Source organism: Cetorhinus maximus, chromosome 38, assembly GCF_964194155.1.
Source record: "Cetorhinus maximus chromosome 38, sCetMax3.hap1.1, whole genome shotgun sequence".
Classification (NCBI taxonomy): domain Eukaryota; kingdom Metazoa; phylum Chordata; class Chondrichthyes; order Lamniformes; family Cetorhinidae; genus Cetorhinus; species Cetorhinus maximus.
Genome location: NC_135916.1, coordinates 1 through 12,500, shown reverse-complemented (window position 1 = coordinate 12,500; position 12,500 = coordinate 1). Strand labels below are relative to the sequence as shown.

General features: G+C 52.9%; 1 protein-coding gene across 1 annotated transcript in view; it reads right to left on the bottom strand.

The window, feature by feature from the left end:
- The window catches only part of LOC144672374 (uncharacterized), a 13,844-nt gene extending 1,834 nt beyond the window's left edge, over positions 1-12,010 (bottom strand). Inside the window, exons 1-7 of the mRNA XM_078534219.1 lie at positions 11,502-12,010; positions 9,714-10,001; positions 6,985-7,098; positions 4,988-5,015; positions 2,908-2,951; positions 2,164-2,229; positions 461-492 (exon numbers count right to left, since the gene is read on the bottom strand). Coding sequence (XP_078390345.1) covers positions 461-492; positions 2,164-2,229; positions 2,908-2,951; positions 4,988-5,015; positions 6,985-7,098; positions 9,714-10,001; positions 11,502-11,550 — 621 coding nt within the window. The 5' untranslated portion in view covers positions 11,551-12,010. The remainder of the gene's footprint in view (positions 1-460; positions 493-2,163; positions 2,230-2,907; positions 2,952-4,987; positions 5,016-6,984; positions 7,099-9,713; positions 10,002-11,501) is intronic.
- Positions 12,011-12,500: the final 490 nt, after the last annotated feature.

The window sequence follows — 12,500 nt, the reverse complement described above, 5'->3', positions numbered from 1 at the left end:
GATGACAATGAAGTGGATACAATTCGCACACAGGGGTCCGTGCAGGAAGGGCGCTCACCCTGGGTGGGGAACCTCGAACCAGGGGGACACAGCCTGAGAATAAGGGGCAGGGCTGAGATGAGGAGGAAGATCTTCAACTCGGTGGGTGGTGAATCTTTGGAATTCTGTACCCCCCGGGGGATGCTGTGGAGGCTCAGTCACCGAGCCTGTTGAAGAGAGGGATGGACAGATTTCTGGATATTAAAAGATATCGAGGGCTATGAGGGCAGTTTGGGAAAATGCCGAAAAGTAGACCGTCAGCCATGATCGAACCCAACTGAATGGCGGGGCAGCATCGAGGGGCCGAAGGGCCTCCTCCTGCTCCCATTCTGATGTTCCTAGTTTTAAGTAGGTCAATCCGGCGGCGTTTCTATGGTTCCCACCAATGTTACAAACCCTCACTGTTAAATTGGAGGCTTACTGGGTGTTTCCTTGCTCTGTTGGCACCGTGGCCTGAAATAAAACAGAAGGGTAAAGTTAGGAGTGTCCTCTTATCCATTTCCAACCTCCCCTCCCATTACCCCCCACCATTGTGCCAGTTAATGTGGTTGCCCTATCAGTAGGTAAGTATGACATGCCGCTCAGGTGAAATCAGATTGTGATTGAAAATGAGAGATTGGAGACAGGGGCTCATAGAACCATAGAACACTACAGCACAGAAAACAGGCCATTCGGCCCTTCTAGTCTGTGCCGAAATATTATTCCGCTAATCCCATTGACCTGCACCCAGTCCATAACCCTCCAGACCTCTCCCATCCATGTATCTATCCAATTTATTCTTAAAACGTAAGGGTGAGCCCGCATTTACCACGTCAGATGGTAGCTCGTTCCACACTCTCACCACTCTCTGAGTGAAGAGGGTCCCCCTAAACCTTTCCCCTTTCACCCTAAAGCCATGTCCTCTCGTGTTTATTTCTCCTAATCTAAGTGCAAAGAGCCTACTCGCATTTACTCTGTCTATACCCCTCACAATTTTGTAAACTTCTATCAAATCTCCCCTCATCCTTCTACGCTCCAAGGAATAGAGTCCTAACCTGTTTAATCTTTCCCTGTAACTCAACTCCTTAAGACCCGGCAACATCCTAGTAAATCTTCTCTGCACTCTTTCAATCTCACTGATATCCTTCCTGTAGCTAGGCGACCAGAACTGCACACAATACTCCAAAGTTGGCCTCACCAATGTCTTATACAACCTCACCATAACATCCCAACTCCTATACTCAATACTTTGATTTATGAAGGCCGGTATGCCAAAAGCTTTCTCCCCATTCTCTGGGATTTTTTTTTGTTATTACGTTGAGAGGTGTGGGATAGTGTCGATCACTGCCCTGTTTATTCAATGTAGCTCAGGTGTTGTCAGGGTTGTAGGGCAGGCTAATTTAAGGGAGGATGTGGGGGTGGGGGTAGGGGGGTCAACGAAATGCGCTTTTACCTTGGGACATGGGCGAGGCCAACATGTCTTGCTAGGCCTTGGCGGAGCTAAAGAAATACAGAACCTTCTGCGGGTTAAACGTGCACCGAGCACCCCAATTTCATCCCAACTTCAAATGAGGTGCAACGGTTCTCGACATGTGTCTTTGTGCAGGGGGTAAAGTTGACAGGAAGGGTCACCGATCCCTCCACTCCTCCCCAGGGAGACCCAACGAGGTGGGGGTCTGACGAGCAGGAACTTGCACTGGTGAACTGGTCGACCAGGGGGGGGTGCACATCCTGTGTTGTGAGTGTGGCTGGACCCTCCCCCTTTTGTTGGCTCTGCTTTAGTCTATGGACCCCCCACACCCCTCACCCTCGCTCCCTCCCCACCAACTCCCCCCCCCCCGCCCGCCGGTTACAGGTTCGGGTGAATGCGCCTGTCCCGTGTATGGGGGGTGGGAGGGCAATGGTTTGACGGTGGGGGTCCAGGCCAGCGTCCGATGGAAGGCGGTCAGGCGGACTCGACCTGTAGCATCAGGAGCTGCTTGACCAGGACGCCTGTAATCATGAAGCGCGGGGGGTGGGGTGGGGTGTGGTGGGTGTGACTGTTCTTGGGGTGAGGGAGTCACATATCCTCATGTCTCCCCCCCCCCCTTTTGGAGAACTGTGCAAAGTAAAGAAAGAAACAAACAAACACTGAACAGGCGTTACCGTCTGTCTTCCTCATCATTTGGACTTCAGCGTAAACTATTTCGTGACCAGGGGAGGCGGGATTTGCTGGATAAAGAGAGAAGACATTTCGGGGTTACATGTGAAACTGCAGGTGGGTGTCTGAGAGACAGGTAGACCATCATACAATGCACAGATAGACAGCAGGCAGACAGACAGGCAGGTAGACTGCCATACATTATACAGACAGACAACAGGCAGACAGACAGACAGACTGTCATACATTATACAGGCGGACAGACAGACAGACGGGCAGATAGCCTGTCATCCATTATACAGACAGGCCAGCAGGCAGACAGGCAGGTAGCCTGTCACACATTATACAGACAGGCAGACAGGTAGACTGTCATACAGTATGCAGACAGGTAGACTGTCATACATTATAGACAGGTAGACTGACATACAGTATACATACAGGCAGACAGGTAGACTGACATACAGTATACATACAGGCAGACAGGTAGACTGTCATACAGTATATAGGCAGACAGACAGGTAGACTGTCATACATTATACAGCCAGGCAGACAGGTAGACTGTCATACAGTATATGGACAGGCAGACGAGTAGACTGTCATACATTAAACAGACAGGCAGACAGGTAGACTGTCATACATTATACAGACAGACAGACAGGTAGACTGTCACACAGTGTACAGACAGGCAGACAGGTAGACTGTCATACATTATGCAGACAGGCAGACAGACAGGTGGATAACAGTCTTACCAGCAGGTGTGCGACTGTGCTGAAGCGGCGAGCTCCTTTCTGTCCTGTTAAGTGGAAGGGAAATGTTTCAAAAGGAAGACATTAGTCAGCATTGAAATCAGAAGCTGAGATGAGCTGAAGCGAGGCTCCAGTGCAAAGCCCACATCTCACAACACATTGTGCATTAACTCTGGGACTGTGACCCGGTTCCCCTCCCTCCCTCAGAAGGGTGCGGACCAGCATGGGAGGGGGGTGGAGGGAGAGGGAGAGGGGAGGGGGGAGAGGGAGGGGGATGAGGGAGGGGGAGGGGGATGAGGGAGGGAGAGGGGTAAGGGAAGCGGTAGGGGGAAGGGAAGGGGAGGGAAAAGGGGAGGGGGAGGGAAAAGGGGAGAGGGGGAAGGGGGGAAGGGGGATGGGGAGGGGGATGGGGAAGGGGAAGGGGGAGGGGGAAGGGGGAAGGGGGAAGAGGGGAAGGAGGGGAGGGGGATGGGGCATGGGGCGAGGGGGGAGAGGGGGGAAGGGGGAGAGAGGGGGAGGGGAGAGAGGGGAGGGGAGAGAGGGGGAGAGAGGGGGAGGGAGAGAGGGGGAGGTGGAGGGATGGGGAGGGGGAGGGGAGAGGAGGAGAGGGGGGAGGGGAGGAGAGGAGAGGGGGAGGGGAGGAGAGGAGAGGGGGGAGGGGAGTAGAGGAAAGGGGGAGGGGAGGAGGGGAGGAGAGGGGAGGGAATGTGGGTGGGGGGAAGGGGTGAAGGGGGAAGGGGAGGGGATGGCGATGTTGATGGGAAGGGGAGAGGGAGGGGATGGGCAGGGGGAGGGGGAGGGGGAAGGGAGGAGAGGGGATGTGGAGGGAGGAGGGTGTAGGGGAGGGGGGCAGGAGGTGAAATAGGGACACCTGCAATTGACCACCCTCTGAAATGGCCGAACAACTCGCGCAGTTCAAGGCCAGTTAGGGATGGGTCAGTTAGGGATGGGTCAGTTAGGGATGGGTCAGTTAGCGATGGGTCAGTTAGCGTTGGGTCAGTTAGGGATGGGTCAGTTAGGGATGGACCAGTTAGGGATGGGTCAGTTAGGGATGGGTCAGTAATGGATGGGTCAGTTAGGGATGGGTCAGTTAGGGATGGGTCAGTTAGGGATGGGTCAGTTAGGGATGGACCAGTTAGGGATGAGTCAGTTAGGGATGGGTCAGTTAGGGATGGACCAGTTAGGGATGGGTAAGTTAGGGATGGGTCAGTTAGGGATGGGTCAGTTAGGGATGGGTCAGTTAGGGATGGGTCAGTTAGGGATGGACCAGTTAGGGATGGACCAGTTAGGGATTGACCAGTTAGTGGTGGGTCAGTTAGGGATGGAACAGTTAGGGATGGGTAAGTTAGGGATGGGTCAGTTAGGGATGGGTCAGTTAGGGATGGGTCAGTTAGGGATGGGTCAGTTAGGGATGGACCAGTTAGGGATGGACCAGTTAGGGATTGACCAGTTAGTGGTGGGTCAGTTAGGGATGGAACAGTTAAGGATGGGTCAGTTAGGGATGAGTCAGTTAGGGATGGGTCAGTTAGGGATGGGTCAGTTAGGGATGGGTCAGTTAGGGATGGATCAGTTAGGGGTGGACCAGTTAGGGATGGACCAGTTAGGCAAGGACCAGTTAGTGGTGGGTCAGTTAGGGATGGAACAGTTAAGGATGGGTCAGTTAGGGATGGGTCAGTTAGGGATGGGTCAGTTAGGGATGGGTCAGTTAGGGATGGGTCAGTTAGGGATGGACCAGTTCGGGATGGGTCAGTTAGGGATGGGTCAGTTAGGGATGGACCAGTTAGGGATGGGTCAGTTAGGGATGGGTCAGTTAGGGATGGGTCAGTAAGGGATGGACCAGCTAGGGATGGGTCAGTTATGGATGGTTCAGTTAGGGATGGACTACAACTGTTGCCCTTGGCAGCGAACTCCACATCCCCATGACAGAATAAACACACACACACACAAACCGCAGCGGCTCTGCTCTCAAAGTGCTCCAGGGCACCGTGAGGGGATGAGAAGCTGCTTATTGATAGAAAAGGGACCATTTCTCCCCTCCCATAGTTTACGGGGTTTAGATAAAAGGATGTAAGCGAGGCCTTACCCAGTCTGGCAGCCATCCTCTTGGTTCCCTGAACAAAAGGAGAAAGATCAGAGTGTGTAAGGATAAATTCCAGGCCCGACGAGCGGCAGCAACATCGCTGAATGAGAGGGTGAGGCAGCCACTCGCTGTGGGATCCTCTCCCTTCAGTTGTTAACCATTATCTCGGGTGTTTAATCCCAAAACAGGAAATTTTTGTCAGGTCACCATCTCTAGCTGTTAGTCCCTCAATGACATCATTGCACTTTGTTCATAGACATGCATAAATTGCAATTAAAAAAAAAAATCTAATCCACGTTTTGCTTCATCGCCATCTCGATTAGCGCAGGATGCCACATGACAGGGTGATAGGTAGGCTCACTCCCTTGTCGCTGTTTCCTAACCCTCGGAGGTCCTGCTAATTAACTGGAGCGTTGCTGGTCAAAAGAGACAGGCACTCCGAGCTCCCCACCTTGCGCTCATCGGGACAGGCGTGCAAGAATGCCAATTATAACTCCAACAATAATTTATAATGCACGGGAAGAGAGCGCGGATAAGTTGGCCAGTGGGCTCAGATGGATGGAGGCACTGCTACGGAGAATGCTCTCCAGGAGACGGTGAACTACCAGTCAGAGTCCACTTGCCAACCAATCAGCACTCTCTGCTCCTGCAGTATAAATGGTTGCCCCCTTTGCCATTGGAGCTCTGGCATGACTGAGCTGATAAGCGCAAGGCACATAGTTTCATCAGTATGTTTCTGGTTTTCTTGTTACCAGAAATACTCAGGTTCTGTACTGCTATGATATGTTGGCTTTCATTGCAAGATGATTTGAGTACAGGAGTGAAGATATTTTACTGCAATTATACAGGACCTTGGTGAGACAACACCTGGAATATTGTGTGCAGTTTTGGTCTCCTTATCTGAGGAAGGATGTACTTGCTATAGAGGGAGTGCAGCGAAGGTTTACCCGACTGATTCCTGGGACGGTGGGACTGACATATGAGGAGAGATTGTGGTCGGCTAGGACTTTATTCGCTGGAGTTTGGAAGAACGAGAGGGGATCTCATCGAAACGTGTAAAGTTCTGACAGGAATGGACAGACTGGATGGGGAGGGGAGGGGAATCTAGAACAAGGAGTCACAGTCTCAGGATACTGGGCAGGCCATTTAGGACTGAGGTGAGGAGAAACCTCTTCACTCGGAGGGCGGTGAGCCTGTGGAATTCTCTACCACAGGATACAGTGGAGGACAAGTCAGTGAATATATTTAAGAAGGAAATGGATAGATTCCTAGATTCTAAAGGCATCAAGGGGTATTGGGGAGAGAGACCGGGAGAGAGCGGGAGAGTGGAGGCTGGGTCATAGAGTATATTTAAGAAGGAAATGGATAGATGTTTAGATTCTAAAGGCATCAAGGGGTATGGGGAGAGAGCGGGAGAGTGGAGGCTGGGTCACAGAATATATTTAAGAAGGAAATGGGTAGATTTTTAGTTTCTAAAGGCATCTAGGGTTAGGGGAGAGAGCGGGAGAGAGCGGGAGAGAGAGGGAGAGAGCGGGAGAGTGGAGGCTGGGTCACAGAATATATTTAAGAAGGAAATGGATAGATTTTTAGATTCTAAAGGCATCGAGGGGTATGGGGGAGAGAGCGGGAGTATGGGGTTGAGATAGAGGATCAGCCACGATTCTATTGAATGGTGGGACAGCCTCGAATCACCTGCTCCTGCTCCTATCTTCCATATTTCTATGTTCCCCACATTATTGGGGCGGGGTTCATAGGCTTCTCAAGAGGGTACACTCTCCCCACCACCATCATTGCCCGGGTACAAATCCCCCCACCCACCCACCCACCGCCTGTGATACGACCAGTATAACATTGGCTTCCTGATACAGAGCAAACCCGACTCCGAAACTCCTTAAAGCTCCCGGGATTAAGTGCTAGCCGCTGTCTTGTAGCTGGGATGGGGTGGGGGAGCTGGGGGTGGGGTGAGAGTGTTTGGCGGGGGGAAGGGGTGTTGGTTTTACCTTTCTTTTGCCTCCGGGTCTTGCAGACGATAAGCAGAATCAGCACCAGGACCAAGAAGGTAACTGTCATCGCCACAGAGATCAGCATTACCTGCGGACGGCCCTCTGAGGGAACTGAGAACCAGAAGCAAGGGAGAAAGAGAGGAGGAGGGTCAATCATCCGATAGAAAAGGCAAGAACACCATGAATGCCGGAGACAGGAAGTTCAAAAACAGAAACAGGCGCTGGGGGGGTGGCCACTGAGCAGGTCCGGCCGAACCTCCGGAGGGAGAAAGGGAGCTCAGGTCCAATACGACCCTCCCAAAGTGCATCACCTCACACCTTCCAGGGTTAAACTCCATCTGCCACTTCTCTGCCCATTGGACCATCCCCGTCTACATCTCCCCGTAGCCCAAGACGCTCCACCCTCACAGGGATACGATCCTACACTTAACTAACAAACAGTTCAAACCCTCAGTCAATGTCCACCACATTCTCAAAACCCATCTTCTAATAAAATGGACCTTTTTTGTATTGTTTTGCGTTGAGCGCCACCTCTTCTCGAGCAAAGTTGACTCACAGTTGCAGGGTCTGCATTATTAAGCCATGTCCTGCAGCAGGACTCCAACCCAGAGGGTCTAACGCGTGAAGCCTGCCCCCACTAGACCTTCCCTGTAGACCCGCCGGGTGGGCGATCGATGGTAACGCTCCCGGATCGGCGATGGGAGAGATGCTCAGTCACTGTCCATGGGCTCAGGGGTAGAGGCTCCAGCTCCAATGAGCCCAGGAGGTGAGCGGTGAATTGGAAACGTTGTTGGGGGGGGATGGGGGAAGGGTCTCAGCTGGTCCCTTATGCTCAGTCCCTGATCCCCACACTTTAGGAAGGGATGTGCGGGGGCAGGAGGTGAGTTTGGATTCATGTCGATCGGATGTACCAGAGCGTCTCCATCCATGAATCCGGCACTGCAAGTGCAGGTGAGCGGGAATTGTTCAACGGAAGCGTGCCAAAGGGGTACGGAGAACTTCCCAGGGGCATGTGACCAGATCAGGGAGACTATTACCTGCCCAGCCCATTGAGGGGCCGAATTCCTCAGGGCTCAGTGGGGAATGGAGAAAGCAAAGGGGTTGTACATGGTGAAAGGAAGGAATTAGACTGGATGCACTGGGAGGGTGAGAATCTGGGATTGGGGGGGAATTAGACTGGATGCACAGGGACGGGGGGAATCTGGGATTGGGAGGAATTGGACTGGATGCACAGGGAATGTGGGAATCTGGGATTGGGGGGAATTAGACTGGATGGACAGGGAAGGTGGGAATCTGGGATTGGAGGGAATTAGACTGGATGCACAGGGACGGGGGGAATCTGGGATTGAGGGGAATTAGACTGGATGCACAGGGATGGGGGGAATCTGGGATTGGCGGGGAATTGGACTGGATGCACAGGGAATGTGGGAATCTGGGATTGGGGGGGAATTAGACTGGATGCACAGGGATGGTGGGAATTTGGGATTGGGGGGGAATTAGACTGGATGCACAGGGAATGTGAGAATCTGGGATTGGGGGGAATTAGACTGGATGCACAGGGACGGTGAGAATCTGGGATTGGGGGGAATTAGACTGGATGCACAGGGAAGTGGAGAATCTGGGATTGGGGGGAATTAGACTGGATGCACAGGGACGGTGAGAATCTGGGATTGGGGGGAATTAGACTGGATGCACAGGGAATGTGGGAATCTGGGATTGGGGGGAATTAGACTGGATGCACAGGGTAGGTGAGAATCTGGGATTGGGAGGAATTAGACTGGATGCACAGGGAAGGGGGGAATCTGGGATTGGGGGGAATTAGACTGGATGCACAGGGACGGGGGGAGTCTGGGATTGGGGGGAATTAGACTGGATGCACAGGGTAGGTGAGAATCTGGGACTGGGGGGAATTAGACTGGATGCACAGGGAAGGGGGGAATCTGGGATTGGGGGGAATTAGACTGGATGCACAGGGATGGTGAGAATATGGGATTGGGTGGGAATGAGACTGGATGCACAGGGATGGTGAGAATCTGGGATTGGGGGGAATTGGACTGGATGCACAGGGAAGGTGAGAATCTGGGATTGGGGGGAATTAGACTGGATGCACAGGGAATATGGGAATCTGGGATTGAGGGGCAATTAGACTGGATGCACAGGGAAGGTGGGAATCTGGGATTGGGGGGGGAATTAGACTGGATGCACAGGGAAGGTGAGAATCTGGGATTGGGAGGGAATTAGACTGGATGCACAGGGGTGGTGGGAATTTGGGATTGGGAGGGAATTAGACTGAATGCACAGGGAAGGTGGGAATCTGGGATTGGGGGGGAACTAGACTGGATGCACAGGGATGGTGGGAATCTGGGATTGGGGGGGGAATTAGACTGGATGCACAGGGATGGTGGGAATTTCGGATTGTGGGGAATTAGACTGGATGCACAGGGATGGTGGGAATTTGGGATTGGGAGGGAATTGGACTGAATGCACAGGGATGGTGGGAATTTGGGATTGGGAGGGAATTGGACTGAATGCACAGGGAAGGTGAGAATCTGGGATTGGGGGGATTGGACTGAATGTAGAGGGACGGTGAGAATCTAGGATTGGGCAGGAATTGGACTGAATGCACAGGGAATGGGAGACTCTGGGATTGGTGGTGGGGTGGAGCTGCTACCCAAGAATAATTTCTCCCCCTAGCCCCCGCGCACTGTGTTGGATCCCGGTCCTACCTGTGAATGTGAGTGCCGTTGGCTCTCCACAGCTGGTAACATGGGCGACCCCATTTTCTGCACCACAGGTGTACAGGCCCCCGTCCCCTTCGGACTTCACAGTCACCATGAAGGCCCCTCTCCCAGTGCCGGTGTCCACCTTCTCGTCGATGAGCTCCCCGTTACGGTAGAGGTGGTAATGGATGGGCGGCGTTCCTCTGTGGGACTTGCACACCAAGCTCACCCTGTCTCCCTCGGCGACGGAGGAGTTACCCTGAACGGAGGTGAGACCCGGACAGCTCACCGGGACTGCGGAGGGAGGGAGGGAGGGAGGGAGGGAATAAATCGAGGCATCAATACAGCTCAAAACGCACAGTGACCACAGCATCACCCATTGCCACAGCGTTTCTAACCACAGGGAGATAGCCAGAGTGGTAAAGGGCTGAAGATTATTCCTCCATTTCTTCAACATTGTCTCGTGGAAAGTGATTCTCAAATTCAATTCTGCCGAAATTGCTTCATTTTAAAGGGGCATGTCAGCCCCACTTGTGTTTTTTACCTTTAATTATTGAGCCAGAGAGGAGACAGTGCACGATGCACAGTCGGCAAATATGATCTTCCGCTTTAGAAATGCCCAGTTCTTTTGAAGCGATGAATGCTATTCCTCATCCAGCGCTCCTTCAATAATCTTCACCCGCTTTAGTAACTTTGACTCTATGAGGGCAGGGTGTCCAGTGTGGGCAAGAAGCTCAAATGCTGGAGATCAACCGGATGCCCCACCTTACACCCATGGCCAAATGTTGCCAATTGCACCAGTTTGCGCTCTCCCAAAGTGTACTCAGTCTCCATGGTGCTCGCACACCCCCTCACCCTCCAGTCAGCCAATGGCTAGGTCCCTAATGCTAAACTCCCTCTGTTTCCCCCACCCCTCCATCCAGGTTGTCTCCCTCTCTCTCCACCTATTTTGTCTCCCTCTTCTAGCTCTCCATGTTCTCTCCCTCTCTCCCCCATGTTCTCTCTCTCTCTCTCACTATCTACCCCATGTTCTCTCTCTCTCTCCCCCATGTTCACTCTCTGTCTACCCCATGTTGCCTCTCTGTCCCGTCCAGCAATGTTGTCTCTCTCTCTCCCCCTATGTTCTCTCTCTCCCCAATGTTCTCTCTCTCTAACCCATGTTGCCTCTCTCTCCGCCCCCAATTTTGTCTCTCTCCCTCTCCCCCATGTTATCTCTCCCTCTCCCCCATGTTGTCTCTCCCTCTCCCCCATGTTGTCTCTCTCTCTCCCCCAATATTGTCTCTCTCTCTCTCCCCCATGTTGTCTCTCCCTCTCCCCCATGTTGTCTCTCTCTCCCCAATATTGCCTCTCTCTCTCTCCCGCATGTTGTCTCTCTCTCCCCCATGCTGTCTCTCTCTCTCTCTCCCCATGTTGTCTCTCCCTCTCCCCCATGTTGTTTCTCTCTCTCTCCCCATGTTGTCTCTCCCTCTCCCCCATGTTGTTTCTCTCTCTCTCCCCATGTTGTCTCTCCCTCTCCCCCATGTTGTTTCTCTCTCTCTCCCCCATGTTGTCTCTCTCTCTCTCCCCCCATGATCTCTTTCTCTAATGACATCCAGGGATTCATGACACATGGGGATAGTGGGGCAATTAGCGTAGAGGTATACTATCTGCTTGACGTGACAATTGGCCTACTCCTGTCCCCGTGCTCCTACCCTTCAGCGCAGCACCCCCAGATGTTTGCACCCGGCCTCCTTAACAACCTGAAAACCCCCCCCAACGCTTCCGAATGACACACTCTTCGGCTTGGAGGAGTACCTGCGACAGTTAGGGCCAATGTCTGGCCGCAGTTGGAAACAGAAGCCATCCCATTGGAGGCAGCGCAGGAGTACACGCCACTGTCCCCCTCGGACTGCACAGCCAAGCTGAAGGTCCCTGGTCCAGCGTCAGTGAGTGTCCTGTCGGCAACGAGTTGCTGGTCCCGGTAGAGTTGGTAATGGATGGGCGGCGTGCCTCTGTGGGACTGACACTTAATCCTGACCCTGCGCCCCAGGGCAACCTGAGAGCTATCGGTATCTGAGGTGAGGTACGGACAGCTCACTGGGACTGGGGAAGAAGATAATTCAAATGCATGAAAACATTTCGAGCCTTTGAACCAACCAACCAACCAGCCAAAGAGAGATTCACATTTCCCGCATCACCTTTAACCTCTAAGCGCCGGCTGAGTGGGAAGGTTCAGATGATCTCAGGAGGACTTGACTTCCGATTGGGCCACGTCAGGAAAGCAGTTGAACAGAAAATTAGTGACTTCACGGAGTGTTTGATCCACAGAAGGTCCATTCTGCCCTTCCTGTCTGTACTGGCCCACAAGCAACCAACCTTGTCTGACTATCCATAGCCCCAGACTTTCTGCTCTTCACATCATCGTCCAATTCTCTTTCCAAATCCTCCTCACCCCTCAGGCAACGTATCTCACCGCTCGGCCCCGTCAAACGATAATTACCCCTGCTGCCGCTCTTTGCTTCTTTGGCCAAACCCATAAAGCCGGTGTCCAGTCCTCCTCAAACCATCCACCCAACGGCTTGTCCCATCTCTCAACCAATACCCAGGCTCCTCCTGATACCCAATGACTCATTAGAGAAAGAGGACATCTAAGGGAGAGATAGGGAGGGAGAACAGTGGGGGAGGGGGGAGGGAGACTACGTGGCGAAGAGAGAGAGAGAAAATGGTGGGGGGGTGGGAAGAGAGACAACATGGGGACATTAGAGAGAGAGAGGGGGGAGTTAGAGAGAGAGGGGCCGTTAGAGAGAGAGAGGG